At 44.3% G+C, this 15,332-nt stretch overlaps 1 protein-coding gene and 1 long non-coding RNA gene across 7 annotated transcripts in view; one reads left to right on the top strand and one right to left on the bottom strand.

Annotated features, from left to right (window-relative positions):
• Positions 1 to 15,332, top strand: part of Adamts9 (ADAM metallopeptidase with thrombospondin type 1 motif 9) — a 178,326-nt gene that overhangs the window by 64,009 nt on the left and 98,985 nt on the right. For all 6 annotated transcript variants that reach the window (XM_060383774.1, XM_060383778.1, XM_060383776.1 and 3 more), the window contains 6 exons: positions 114 to 278; positions 2,461 to 2,625; positions 8,766 to 8,885; positions 11,876 to 11,980; positions 12,142 to 12,309; positions 14,102 to 14,368. In XM_060383774.1, the coding sequence (XP_060239757.1) occupies positions 114 to 278; positions 2,461 to 2,625; positions 8,766 to 8,885; positions 11,876 to 11,980; positions 12,142 to 12,309; positions 14,102 to 14,368 (990 nt within the window). The remainder of the gene's footprint in view (positions 1 to 113; positions 279 to 2,460; positions 2,626 to 8,765; positions 8,886 to 11,875; positions 11,981 to 12,141; positions 12,310 to 14,101; positions 14,369 to 15,332) is intronic.
• LOC132654236 (uncharacterized) overlaps positions 14,412 to 15,332 on the bottom strand; it is a 29,239-nt gene continuing 28,318 nt past the window's right edge. The window contains exon 3 of the long non-coding RNA XR_009591889.1: positions 14,412 to 14,884. This is a non-coding gene — a long non-coding RNA (uncharacterized LOC132654236). The remainder of the gene's footprint in view (positions 14,885 to 15,332) is intronic.

Genomic DNA, 15,332 nt, shown 5'->3' with positions numbered 1-15,332 from the left:
GTAGGACATTTGTTTCTTAAGGGTTGAAAGAAACGGCGTAGCTGTCATTTTAAGCATATTTCATAAGAAACCCTGAAATGCCCTATTTTGTTTTATTTTGTTTATGCCCATAGTGTTCTAAAAGCTGTGATGGTGGTACCCAGAGAAGAAGAGCTATTTGTGTCAACACCCGAAATGATGTCCTGGATGACAGCAAATGCGCCCATCAGGAGAAAGTCACAGTGCAGAGATGCAATGAGTTCTCGTGTCCGCACTGGAAATCAGGAGAGTGGTCAGAGGTAAGAAGGGCAGGCGCCGGTCCGTAGCCCAACTTAGAGGATCCGGCGAGGGTATAGACTGCTGAATTGTTCTTCCTTCTCCCTTGAGGAAGCAATGACTGTTATTCTCCACTTACATTACGATTGAAATCCTTCGGTCCGCCAGGGACCTCAAGGCCATTGGGGCTTGGCTGAATCTCACAGCCCAGTAGCTTCTGCTGCTGCCTTTGAAGTAATGGTTTCTCCCCTCCCCCTCTTTGAGCTATAAGTTGTTGGCTGGAAATTGAAACTTAATTAAGTGTGGGGTTAAAATAGTTTCGACATGAGTCCAACCATGAGGGTTTCCATCTTTCTTGCCTTTGAAATAAGAGAATTAGACAGCGGTAAGTGACCTGGCTGATTTACACGTCCAGGCACACGGGGGCACTTGCAGGAATGAGAAAAGGCCAGGCTGAGTGTTCCAGAATGCTGTCTTCTCGTCCCTTGCTTTGGGAAGCTGGAGGCAATCCCATTTGGGCCTCTGTCTCTCAGTCTTCGGATATAGTATCCATCTGCCCTATTAATGTAGCCAGCACCATCACAGCCCAGGGAGATTCTCAGCAAGAGAGAGCCTCACTCCGCCTCCTTCAGGGGGTGGGAGGAGTTGAGGAATAGGCATCCCTTATTAGCTGGCCAAGTCAGGAATGTGGGGAAGCAAAGCTGCTACAACCACAGCTCCCAAGTGCATGCCCTTGTGCATCTGGCTCATGGGAGTGCAATATCAACTGTTTACTCCGGATGTCAAATCTGAAAAGAATACCTCTATGATGCTACTAGAATGGTGAGGTAGCAGTGGGCATCTTTACCTGTATCTGATTTGTGACAAATGATCAACAAACCTAATGCTTTCCCAGTAGGTTAAGCACTAAATCCTTGGAAAAAAAAGTACGGCACAAGACAGTGGTTTCACATTTTACTTAGATAACTAATACTAGATAAAGTGTAATTGTAAATGAAGAAATAGCCGGATAACCCTACCCTTGGGAGATCAGGAATTCAAGACCACCCTTGTCTGTGTGTGGGATAGTGAATTTAAGGCTTAGCTGGAGACACATGAGACCCTTGTCTAAAACAAAATAAAAAATAAAGAAGCAATGTTTGTAATAAGCCCTGACTGAAGGGCTGTTTGAATAACACTGAACATACAGCTTGATTGTCCCAACACTCATTTACCATTGGACACCCTTAGATGAAAAAACTGAAAAGGAAAGAGTAGAGAGTTGAAAAAACTTTCAGTTATTTTAGCTTTGTCCTTTATGCTCTTTGTGCTTTTTTAAGTTTTTCCAAAATGAGAACTAATTATATTGATGACTATATTTAACCATTTTTCTTTTGGGAGACTATCATATATGAATACCATATATACTAGACACTTTAGTTTTGCTAAACCAGAATTGTTGTTATCCCATTTTACAGATGTAAATATTGAGGCACAGGCACATTGTGGCTTGGTTATAGAGGTATACAGGTTGATCGGGATTTTAATTCTTCACACTGAACCTCTGTGCTTGAAACTCCTGACTCTTGCTTGTCTCTCAGAGTATGGTACTCTGTTGAGTTTCTGTATTTGAATCTGGTCATAGGACCTTAAATACAAATGGGATAAAGAGAGAATAGATGCAGAGGAGAAGGAAGAGAGGGAGATGGGAAGAGGAGTGGAGGGAATGGGCCAGCTAGTGGGAGCAAGTCCCGGGGAAGCATAGTGATATGTATGCATGAAAATGTCATGAGGCAATCGAGGAAGAACCCAGAAAGAAAGGCTCTGAGGCTATAGATCAGCTGGGAGAACACTGGCCTCACATACAAAAAGCCCTAGGCAGGATTCCCAGTGTCATAGAAACCAGAGTTAGTGGGCACACCTACAAAGACAGGAGTCGGCAGGAGAGGCAGGAGGATCGGCATGTTCAGTGACCCCCAGCTACATAGTGAATTGGAGGCCAGCCTGGGCTTCAGGAGGCCCTGACAGGATAAAAACAGAGAAAGCGGGAAAGAAGAAAGAGAAAGTGATGAAAGGGAGTGAAGAAAGCTGCGTGTGTTTGCTGTTGCTGCCCAGCAGTGGAGAGAGGCGGGGAAGAGGCCACCTGTTCTCATTAGAGAACAGCCCCCACGGGGCCCCGGCACATTGATCAGGACCAACCCTGACTGCCTCTGCTTTTCATTCCAGTGCCTGGTCACCTGTGGAAAAGGACATAAGCACCGCCAGGTCTGGTGTCAGTTTGGCGAAGATCGATTAAGTGATAGAATGTGTGACCCTGAGGTCAAGCCTGAGTCCATGCAGACGTGTCGGCAGCCAGAGTGTGCAGCCTGGCAGGCGGGTCCCTGGGGACAGGTATTTTGGATGATAAGATTCTTAACTGCATTCTTTCCTGCTTATCTGGAGAGGGGCATTCCAGGGGTGGGCTTGCACCGCCAGGCTGTGCGACTTGGCTTGCGCTGTACCTCAGTGGCTCCGGGTCTAGCACGTGGGACTCAGCGGCCTTGCTGTCCTGCAGCGCTTCCAGGGTTACCTTGCCCTGCTGGAGCTGATTACTCTAGTTATAACCCCACGAGCAGGTTTTCACCCTGTTCTAAACTGTGCACAAGCATTTAAACAAATTCACAACAGACGTGGCATCTGGCAGCTGTAACCCTTCCTGGAGTGCTCCTCTGTGGGTATGTGATCCAGCCTGCCAGCTGATTTGGACCAGAGGGTCGGAGCTCCGCGCTTTGGAAGGGATGTTTTGGCCGCCAACAAGAGAGGAATCCAAAGCTCACCTCTCATAAATAAGTGAGATTCTTCAAGTGTAGTTGGTTAGATCAAAGGGGCCCGGAATCAGAATCATCAGCTTGAGAATCTTTTTCCCAGTCTTCTAGTGTGTAATAGGTTCCACGGCCTTAGATGTCTCCCATTTCAAAAGGAGCGAGTGCATGTCCCCTGGGCCCAGTTTGCTCTTGGAATCCAGGCTTTCCTAATATAGAAGCAAGAGAGGGCTGTGTACTATTTAAGCAGCACTCCACGTTCCCAGCAGAAGTTCAACAGCTGTCTGCTGTCACTTATGCAATCTGTTGAAGAATGACTCCCTCCACCCTGACCAGCCACGGCCACTCCTGATCCTTAGCCTCTGTCTCCATTTCCAAACTTGCATGCAATATAAAGGCAGCTTTACCACCGTGTCTTGGGCTTCCTCGTCCTGACTGATATTGCTTTTAAAATTCGTCTTATTACATTTTTAACACTTGGTGTGTATGGGTGGGTGTTAGAGAGAGAGAGAGAGAGAGAGAGAGAGAGAGAGAGATTATGTGAGAGAGTGTGTGCACCATTGTATTGTGTACACGTGGAGGTCACAGGACAACTTAGAGAGCTGGTGCCTCCCTCCACCACGTGGGCCCTAAAGACCCAACTCAGGTCTTAATCCTGAAGGCAAGCACCTTGACCCACATTTTCAGACCCCCATACTGATACTCTTCTGTTAGAATCTTCCGATCCAGAGTCCAGTGACCCCCCCCAGTCCAGTGACGAATCGTGTTTGAACAAAGAAGAAGAGCCCTTTTGTCCTCTCAAACAGTGCTTCTTATTTGTCCAAATTTCATGACTAATGAGAACGTAACACACTTGGGACCACTGTCAAGATAGGACTGTCACATCTGCTACCGCTGACAGGCCAGTTTCTCATCCACCCTTCGTCCATCTCTCTTACGAGGGATCTGGCCTTTCTCTAACTGACCATGTAACTTAGGGAAGCACTCAATTTTTAAAGATGTCAGTAAAGAACCGCAAATATTCACAAGAAAAAAAAAATTCTAAAATATGTGTTAGCAGAGGAAAAAAAAAATCAACCGCAATGCTGACTGTGCACAGAATTTCTCAAAGACATTTTTAAACCTGGCATTGGAATTGCACTCTGCCTGCATTTTTTTTGATTGAATACAAACACACAGGACGTAAAATTGACTATTTTAAAACAAACAAATTGGCGGTAATTGGTGTATTCATGTTTTGTGATCTCAGTCTACTTTCAAACTGTTTCCAGCACCATAAAAGCAACCCTACATACATTCAGCCGTTATTTCCATCCCACTCATCCCTAGCCTCTGGCAATCACCGATTTGCATTCTGGGTCTGTGGATTTGCATATTCGGACTTTTCATAAGCTCGGGCAGCTGAGTGTAACACGTGGCCTCTGTGGCTGGCATCATTCACACTCGTAAAGCTTTCTACACTCATCTGCGCAGCCACATGTCCCGACACTGCCTCCTTCCTGGATCCTATCCCAGTGTGCGGATGAGCATCTAAGATGGCTTTTTGGGTTCTTCCTGCATTTTGGCTACTACAAATTTTGCTGGCATAAATGAACAAGTATTTATTTTAGTGCCTAGTGCCACTAAATTGGAATCTACTACCCAGGGGGATGTAACAGCTGGCTCCTATAGTAATTCTGTGTTTAGGTTTTTAACTTCCAAGTGGCTTTTTACTGAGGCTGTACCATCGTCTACCCCTCCCCCAACAATATATAAACAATATACAATCTCTTTATATCATTGTCAACAGTTACTATTTTCCCGTTTTGAAGTTGTAGCCTAAAGTTGTAGTGTAAAGTGCTGTCTCCCTATGGTTTCTACTTATATTTTCCTAATAGAAAAAGATGCGGAACAATTTGCCATGTGTTTGTCACCATTGGAGAAATGTCTCTTCAGGTTTCCGTTTAAAAAGATTATAATTCACCTTGTCGGATCTGGGGCTGTAGCTCTGTAGGCTGAGTGCTTTTCTAGCAAGAACCAAGTCCTGCGTTCCATCACTAGCACTGAATACACTGAGCACAGTGGCAGATTCCCGTCATTTCAGTAATCAGGATGTGGAGGCAGGAGGATCAGAAGTCTAGAGTCAACCCTGACTACACAGGCAGTGTAAGACCAGCCTGAGCTACATGGAACTCTGTCAAAGCAAACAAACAAGCAAACCAGCAAACAAACAAAACACTATAAACCACTTTCAGATGTACCTTTTCCCATTTTCCACATGATCCATCCAGCACCATCCCCTTTCCTAGTCTCAACCAATTGTTTACAGGTCATAGGTTGCTGGTGATTTCATGATGTTCTTTGAGTTTTGTACATCTGGGTACCGATTTTTAAAACTCAAATCTATCATTTACAAATATTTTTCTATCTCCTTGGTTGCTTTTTTTACTTTGTTGATCATGTCCTTTGATGGGCAGCTGTTTTTTTTTCATTCTGGCAGAGTGTAAACTTATTTACTCTTTTGTTGTCTTTGCTTATAGTATCATAGTGAACAAACACTGGCAAATCCAGTGTCATGAGTGCCTTTTTCATTTTTAGAGTTAAATAGTTGGAGGTGTCGGCATTCGGCAACTGATGCAATTTTAATATACATATACATATGAGGTGGGAGTCTGGCTTCACACATGTGTGTAAGCAGCTGTCCCTGTACTATTTGTTGAAGAGAATTTCCATTAAGAGTATTGGCACAACTGTCACAACCACTGGAGTGTAAATGTAGAGGTTTGTTTCTGGACTGGGAACTCTATCTTACCAGTCTGAAGGCCTGTCCTGATGAAACCATTTCAATTCGTTCCAAAAAATTTGAGATTGGAAAATATGAGTCCTCCAAACGTATTCTTCATTTTCTATATTTGTTGGTACTTGGAATCCCTTACCATTTTGTAAAAACTCTTTTGGTATGAACCGTTTTGTATTCATGCTTCACAAAGGTCAGGTGACTTTTTTTTCCATTGAGTTTGAATGGACTCTAGATCTGTTTGGGGACTGTTACCATTTTAGCCCCATTTTACCGTAAATAAGTATCTTTTAGTTTATTCAGGCCTTTTCATTTCTTCTGCACTCCTTTTATTCCTCTTGTTGTAGAAGTCTTTCTCATTTGCGTTTACACTTTTTTTCCTAGTGTCGTTATTCTTTGGGATGTTACTATGAGTGCACTTATTTTCTTAATTTCCTTTTGGTTATTTTTGATGATTTAAGGAAAGGCATCTAATCTATTATTTTATTATTATTATTATTACTGTTCATTCAGTGTCCAGAAACTGCTGGATTTGAGTGTTAGCTGTGGTGGTTTCTCTGCAGGTTCTTTGAGATGCCTGTGTCTGTTGTGGTAACACCTGCAGATAGGCTAGGCTTGCCTTCCCTTTCCAGTCTGCCTTTTACTCCTCCCTGCTCTAGACCACCACTGATAGCAGAGGTTCTAAGCAACATCCTTTTCACATTCCCGACCTCAGAGGAGAAAGTCTTTCCCCACTGAGTAGGAAGCATGAAGCACGCACGGGGCCTTTCCACCGTGTTGAGGCAGTGCCCTCTCATTTGCCTACACGAAAAGATTTTTTTAGTGTCCCCAAGTGATTTTTTTTCCTAATCAGCTGAGGTAATCATAGGTCCTTTTAGGTATTTTTTTCTTTCTGTTTTATCTACTTGTATGATAAATTTCATCAGTTGTTTTTGAATCAAACTCTATTCCTGTGCTAAATCCCACATGACTAAGACCCACACTGTGTACAAGGTTTGATTGCTAATATTTTCTTGAAAGGTTTTGCATCTTTATTTACAAGAGATATATTTATCTGTATTCTCCCCCTACCCATGCTTTTGATATTAATCACATTGGCCCTGTCAGACAAATTCTCAAGAAATAACTGAAAGTTATATCAATATTTTTACCTAGGATGTTCTTTGCATTATTTTTTTATAAGAGACAATATATTTGGTTCTTGCATACTTAGGTTCTGACCTTGTGGGAAATGACCCCTCCTCAATATTTTGAGCGTTTGATTGATATTAACACTTCTTTAAATACTTAGTAGCATTTGCTTGGACTTTATTGGAAATTTTTTATTATTTAGTCCATCTCTTTTTGTAGATATATGCATACATTTATTTCTTCTCCCTCTTTTGGTAATGGGGATTGAACCTACAACCTCATGTACACCAATCAGCTGTTTTCCCTCTAAACCACACCTCCTGGCTTCTGTTGTTTTGTTTTATTTGTAACTTGTTCAAATCTACTCTGGTATTTATTACTTTCTTCTTCTTTGCAGTTTAGCTTACTCTTCCTGTTGTTCCTTAAGATAAAATTTTGGGTTATTTTTTCTATCTCTTTTAAAAACCATGGAGTCTGATTGGTCAGGAGAGCCTGCCTTGGGGTGTGATTGATACAGTATCCCTTCATTGAAGAAAACTCAACTTAAACAAAATCGCCACATAATAGGACACAGTACTGCAGCTAGACACCAAATGCTACCAGTTAAAAACCCTGGTGCCAGGAATGGGTTAAATCTTTTTGAGTCACTCACTGGCCAAAAGGGTCCCATAGACACCCCTCCCCCAGACTGCAGGCTATTGCCAATGCTATAGGTCACCCTCCACAGCATGGAGGCAGGCTCCTATTGCTGGTTAGGCTATGGTTTTGAAGTTTTTCTTCTTAATTTAGATAGCCGTTTGCTGAGATCCATTTCTCAAGGAGCACTGCTTTCACCATGGCTCTCCAGCTCCTTTCTGTTTCTTTCCTCTTTCTCCCCAGGATGTTTTGTAATGTCTCTGTGACTCGTTCACTGATGTGTTGCTTGTTTAAGGATTGCATCAGTTATCACACATTCGTGAACTTCCCAGGTTTGCTGCTGTTACTGCCCCATTCCATTGTTGTCAGAGAAGATATCTTTTAGATGTGCTGATGCCTGTTGTGTGGCCTTGCAACAGTGTTTCATGTGCACTGAGATGAGTGCACAAGGTGGTTGGAAGAGCAGAAATGTCACCATACTTTCTTAACCAATCTGGCAGCCTCTTTCTTCGTTGCGTACTCACCTACTTACTGCAAGTTTTAAAAGTTATTATCGTTAGATCTCCAGCGCCAGAAACGGTTGACTTCTATTCATTGTTGCTGGTGTTCCCCCTTCCCACCCCTTCCCCTGGCCTGTAACTCTGGCCGAGTGCCTTGTAGCTACTGCATTGATCTCTGTATTGCATGTATGCTGTGATATACTTAACTAGCTCGGCTGCTGTTTGTGCAGGTGCTTTCCAATAACTTGTCTCTTTCTTATTAGTAACACTGCCAAGAGCAGCCTACGCAGAAATATTGAAACAACTTTCAATTATTTCCCAAGAATTATTTTTCCAGAGGTCAGAGATCACAGCGGTCTAAATACCTGTGGTCACCAGGATACCCTGGTAGGCAGATCATGAAAGGTATGAAACTTGGGGAGGTACGCTCCTCTCCCTGGACTTCACAGTCAAAGAGTTGTGCCCCTACAAGTGTAATTCCAGGAGCAGACAGGAATCATTCTAAACCTCATGGTAATAACTGACCAGCGTAAACTGGATGAAGCAGGATTCATAGTCTTGCCTAATCTCGGGGTGCCAGCCCTCGAGTCCACTGTGATAGAAGCACTTTTCTCTTGCAGAATATTACGGGACGAGTACGTGAAAGAACAGGTTCGGTGAAATGTTTGCTTTCTTTTATTCCCCCAGTGCAGCGTCACTTGTGGACAGGGGTACCAGCTAAGGGCAGTGAAGTGCATCATTGGGACTTACATGTCGGTGGTGGATGACAGTGATTGCAACGCAGCCACTAGGCCAACCGACACACAGGTGAGTCAGCCAGCACGCAGGTGGGTCAGCCGGCACGCAGGTGGGCCAGCCGCCACACAGGTGGACCAGCCGCCACACAGGTGGACCAGCCGCTACAACTCGGGTCCCGGCTTTGGGCCGAAGAGGGCCAACTTGTCTCCGTGGGTCAGACGAAAGCGAAGCATTGTCATAGGGAAATCCGTAGTTAGGACCAAAGTTAAAGTATCTGGGAATTACTTATTTTCTACAATTAGAATCTAATTTTTTTTCTGGTTTTGTCTTTCTTTTTGTGTGTGTGTGTGTGGTTTTAACTATCTGTAGGCTAGCATTTCATTCTTGTTGGGTAGCAAATATTAGCTTATTTTCATCTTGAACTTGGATATCTTACATAATTTCTTTGACGATTCCTCCGGTAGTTCAGGCATAAGTGCAAGAAACATGTTCTGCTCAAGCTAACTTGGAGCAGCTCTCAAGACTCAATGGCAAACCTCGCAGGCCTTGTGAGCAGGAGGCTGTGTGGGGCTGCTCTTAAAACTGGAAAGTCCTGGGGAGGAGGAGGCTGATATGTCCTCAAAACTCACTGCCTAGAATGTTACTAGGGAACGCAGTCACCTGTGCTCACAAGGTCATTGACACCTTGTGAGTACAGAATCTCCCTGGCTCTGTTATCAAGGTCAAGTGTGTAGCTTGGAAACTGGCACAGTGAGAAAGCTCACAGCACAGATATCAGCAAGTGCTATAACACGCAGCTTCATTTACTGTTTTGTCAGCTGTTTCCAACTTAAGAAAGTGATGCAGAGACTTTAACAATTTGCAGTTGTTTCACAAGAATCACACCCAAAGGTGAATTCTTGAAAATTATTATCTGGTTCTGCAAAGATAGTTTCTTCAGTAGTATAAGGTCTCAGGCAGCCCAGGCTGGCTTGACTTTTTGTAGCCAAGAACAGTCTTGAATTCCCGGTCCTCCTGAGACTCCATACATATGCTTCCCTGATTAAAGCAGTCCTGAATATTGAACCTAGACTTTCATGCATGTTAGCAAAGACTCTAGCCACTCAGCTACATCCCCACCCTCACCTCAAAGAGAGCTTCCAAGGTGGTAGTTGTTGAGTCAGGTTCTGGTAGAGATCTACATTTTAGTTTCCCCTTTGCCGAAACACCCAAACATTATAATTCAGTTACACACTTCAACTGGAATTTTTTTTTTTTTTTTGGCAATTATAGCCATCCGTTGGCAGTAGGTTCAAAAGCTGAAGAACAACAAAACATAGAAGTCTATTATTAGAATCAATTGGCCACGTGGCCACGTGAATTTTGAGATAATTGTAGGTCTTAATGTCATCTGTCAATTTTTTGCTCTACTTCATTCAGTTCAGTAAAATAAATACAAATATCTGCGTGTAACATCTGTTTGCATGCCCAAACACACACACTTTCGTATGCACCTATGCATACACAAGCGTGTGTGCACTGTGCTTTGTATGCCATGATCTTGGTATCGTTTACGTCAAGAGAAGATTTGAGTTTACGTATCAGATTTGATAACTGCTAAAGACATATTTGAGCCAAGTCTGGACTCAGAACTCATGTATAAACTTTTTGTTTATAATTTTATTAACATGTTTAAAGTGGCATGGGGGGGGCAGGGAATTGTCTGAGCTGGGAAAATTTTTTCTGCACAAGCATGAGAACTTGAGTTCAGCTCCCTGAGTACCCCTGTAAAAGCTGGGCGCAGCCGTGTGTGACCGTAACCCTGACGCAGAGAGCAGATGTAGGTGTAGCCCTGTAGCTCCTGGGCAGGTAAGCACAGCCAATCAGTGAGCTTCACACTATGTGGGAGTCCCTGTCTCCAAAGGAAGATACCAAGTGATTAAGGAAGGTAACCAATATCAACACCGCTGGCACGCACACGCGTGCGCGCACACACACACACACACACACACACACACACACACACACACAGTAGTTAGTCCCAAAAATGTCAGTCCTTACATCAGGAGAAAACTTAGCAATTCCCTTAGAGATTCAGATGGGATTTCTCTCTCTCATTCTACAGCTTTTTGTCCACAGGCTCCCATACCCGAAGCCTGCAGATAAATTGTTTTGCAGAAGTCCCCTGGGACTCTGAAGCTCAGGCAAAGGAAAGGGCCAGATGTAGAGCCAGGTAGTGGGATTTTCATGCCGTGTATGAAGCTCGAAGGTAACCAAGCGTCTGTGACCTTCAGTCTCAGGCCCTGGCACTTTTGCTCTGTGACAGTTGACTTTTTGGTCTCTGATTAACTATGTATCAAACCAAAGGCTCCTTGGTTTGGCTGCTGGGCGCAGTTGCTGAGGCTGGGGAGTGACTATAAATAGGTGTGTCCTTTTGTCTTCCACTCTGTAAATAAGAGACTGGTATCCACCCCCAGGTGATTGTGTTTACCACAGCAACTTTCTCTGAGTGACTGAAGGGTGTTATGTGAATTCCTACCATTAACCTGCAAAAAAAAAAAAAAAAAAAAAAAAAAAAAAAAAAAAAAAAAAAAAATTCCTTTTATATCTAAGGTTGACTTTCAGGACCCCCCAGGGTGTTATCTGGGAAAACAAGTTCATGATTAGCAAATTTTGATTAGGAAACTGCCTGAGATGTGAGAACACAGCTTAGCCTTGAGAATATTTAAACATTAACAGTAATTTTTAAACGTTATCCTGCTTTTGCAGACACACACACACACTCCTTCACAATGCTTCCTCTTCTATGAACAGGTAAATAAACAGGGCTTTAAGGATCGTTAAGGAATCCCTGCCCTCTGTTAAGGCATCCAGAAAATGAGTCAGATCGGATCCCTCTTTGCAACTGAAGAGACTGGGGCTGAGAGAGGTCAGGGGCCAAGAAAGGCCATAGGGCTTGTAGAAAAGGGCAGGAATCAGATTATTTAGACTTCTTGATGCCCTGTGCTCTCTTCCCATGACTGTGTATCTATAAACATGTGTTGTCTTGAAGCTAAAATGTTTTCTTCTTTCATGTCTAGGACTGTGAATTATCATCATGTCACCCTCTCCAACTGGGCCTGGAACCAAGGAGAACTGCCCACAGTGTGCCCAGAACCCAGTGGCGATTTGGGTCTTGGACTCCAGTAAGAAAACAGACTGGGAGAAAAGTGGGGAGGTGTGCAGAGGAGGCAGATACTCTCTGACTTGACTGTAGAAAGGGAGTTAAGAACTTGTAAGAAACACGGCTAAGTGACTAAGAAGCCATTTCGATGGCATGTCTGTTTCCTTTCACTCCAACACCCAGTGCTCAGCCACTTGTGGGAAAGGTACCCGGATGAGATATGTCAGTTGTCGGGATGAAGACGGTTCTGTGGCGGATGAGAGTGCCTGCACTAACTTGCCTAAACCAGTAGCCAAAGAAGAGTGTTCTGTGACACCCTGCGGACAGTGGAAGGCTCTAGACTGGAGCTCTGTAAGCGTGGATTTTGGGGGGTTGGGTGGGATTGGAAAATGGGCAGGGGAATAAGGTCCATGCCTTGAAGGGGTAATATTTCAGAGTTGACTTGAGGTTTAAATCATATTGTTCTGCATCCATGTAGCTAGCTAAGTCTGAAAGAACTCCTAGTCAAATGTCCGAGGGATGCAAATTTTAAAATAATACATGAATCTGTGGACAGTCTGCTCAAGTACCTGTCCTGCTGTGCTGATTACAAATCTCAGTGTGCAGAGGCCCATCCGTATGTAACAGACTTACAGAGCCAACATAGTGGCAAGGAGAGGAAGAGGGCTGGAGGTTCCCCGGCTTTGCTTCTGATTGCTCATGTGTCCTGTGATCCCTTAAAGGCAGGTGTCCCCTTGGTTCCCTTCCAGGTGTGCCATAGGGACCTTCTCACTGTGTTCTAGGCACACAAGCATCGCGCACACACACATGTGGACTTTGTGAGAGCAGATGATCCTTTTCCTTCAGGCAACGTCTGTTATCAGCTCTCCAGCAGTCCCAGAATCCAGGAAGTAGCTTAGGTTAGGGAGGCTGCGGAAAAATAAAATTAGCATTGCAGGAGATTTCAAAATATGTATTGAGGCATGGAGTCACACAGCTATGGAGAAACCTCGTCATTTGCTGGTTGCCTGACTTTGAGCAATTTAAAGTCTTTGAGCCACATTTTTTTTTTCTCTCTGCTTTTAAAAGAAGAGCAGGCCGGGGACATGGTTCAGTAGGTAAGAGTGCTCTCAGTGCCAGCACGAGGACCTGAGTTTAAATTCCTGACACCCATGTAAAAGCCGGGCATGGCGGGCCTGCTGGTAACTTCAGCACTGGGGGAGCAGAGACAAGCACATTCCAGTGGATCCCCAGAGCTTGCTGGCTAGCCAGCCCAGCTGAAAATCGAGAGCTTCCAGGGGGATGAGGCAAGGAACTATAGAGGGACAACAGTAGTCATTCTCCTCTGGCCTGCACACACGCACGCGCGCACACACACACACACACACACACACACACACACACACACACCTACACACATGCGTATACCACACACAAATAAAATCGAATAAGGAAATAAAACAAAATTTAAAAAACAACCAGGTTAAATACCTATGTTACGACATTGTTGGTATGATTGAAACTATATACATTGAATGCTCAGCAGAAAACAGATACTCAACAAAAGGCAATCTCACTTTCACGCATGACGTGGAGGAGAAAGGTATCTGTGCGGCACCTCAGGTACTACAGCGGATAGGATGCCCTGGAGGCGAGAGGTTCTTGACTTGCTCGAAAAGCTTTACATGCAGCGTGTGAAGAATGCGAGCAGTCAAGGAAGCAGCCAGAGGCTCAGTAACCAGAGGCCTAGCAAAGCAAGGAGAAGGAGTTTGGATATTGTGTTAAGTGAGCCGGGAAGCCACTGGATGGGTGCGTGAGCTAAATGGTAATGGGTGTTGTTTTGTCGGGCAAGTCCTAAGCAGAGGAGCCCAGCTGATAACTATTACATTAATCTCAGCAAGGGAAGGTCGTGCCCTTCTTGGACAAAAGAAGTGAAGGTTGAAAGAGAAGTAGCTGGACTGTAGGCATTTTTAAAATACCAAGTTAGCGGCATTTCTCGATGAAAGATACTGGATGGGAAAGGGAGAAAGCTGTCAAGGCTGACTCTAAGACTTTCAGCTGGGCAGGGGGGCAAACGTTCAGCCACTTGAAGGAACACAACTTCGGGAATGCCGTTCTGACTCACAAATGACAGCTCCTCTTTCTCTCTGAATGTTTAACGTAGTGTTCCGTGACTTGCGGGCACGGTAAGGCAACCCGGCAGGTGGTGTGTGTCAACTACAGCGACCAGGTGATCGACCGCAGCGAGTGTGACCCAGATTATGTCCCAGAGACCGAACAGGACTGTTCCATGTCACCGTGCCCTCAGCGGATCCCAAGCACTGGCTTGGCTCACCCATTTCAAATCGAGGCCTTCCGTCCCAGGAGTGACAGCCCCAGTCGCACCCACGTGCTCGGAGGAAACCAGTGGAGAACTGGCCCTTGGGGAGCTGTGAGTATCTGCTTTCTTTGCTTCTCTCCTACTTGAGTGGTGCCTGGGGAAACACAGGCTGGAATTGTTCTGAAGCAGTTTCCCTCTGAAGGATTATTGGCATGCATTTGCAACCAAGTTGGGTGAATACAATAAATCGGTCTATTGCAGCCCCAGGGGAGAGCCCCTTTGTACCTGGAGGAAGGGTGGTCACTCTTAGGTGACTAGACTGTTTTTGAACCCTGAAAGGGCAGGTACGGTATACCTGAAGGAGAGAGAGCAGAGAGCCTTTTCTGAAGAGGAATTTGTTTTTCTCTCTTAAATGTTTATTTGTGTGCTTGAGAGCCTGCTATTGCATTATTGTGAAAATCAGTCCATGGATGTCTGAAGTTGATTCTTCTCCTTCCACTGTGTGGGCCCAAGGATGGAAGTCAGGTGATCAGGCTTGGCAGCAAGCACGGTGTCCTGATCTCCCAGACCAGAAAGGTTCTTAATGGAGGCAGGGGTCCTTTCCTCAGTAAACCTCAGTTTCCTCATCTGCAAAAGGATGACAGTGTTAAGCCCTTGCTGTAATTTCACGAATTGAATGAGATGATTATGTAAAGTGCTTTGTCTGCAGCTACAGCATAAAGTCCAGCAACTACTACTGACTTATCTTTCTCATGGTCACTATTAGTGTCCTTCCAACTGCAAAGGCCTTGAAAAATATTTAATGTCAAAAGAAAAGAAATTGCATTTGGATGTTTAAAACTTCTATGCGGGATGCTTTTTCAAAAACACATAGCAGAATACTGAAACATTTAACAGCGTTCCAAAGGGAGAGGGTGACAATGAATTCTGCTGGCTAAGCAATCAGAGTGGGTATGCTGATCACTAGTTTTGTACATTTAGTTTCCTTTTAGTACCGCTAATTGTGTTAAATTATTTCTGGGCTGAAAGGAATTAGAAGCCTGCCACTCCCCCAAAGTGGGTGTGTAAATGCAGT

This window comes from Meriones unguiculatus, chromosome 5 (genome assembly GCF_030254825.1).
Source record: "Meriones unguiculatus strain TT.TT164.6M chromosome 5, Bangor_MerUng_6.1, whole genome shotgun sequence".
In the NCBI taxonomy this organism is placed as follows: Eukaryota; Metazoa; Chordata; class Mammalia; order Rodentia; family Muridae; genus Meriones; species Meriones unguiculatus.
The sequence above is the reverse complement of the archived record's forward strand: the minus strand, read 5'-3'. Positions and strand labels throughout refer to the sequence as shown.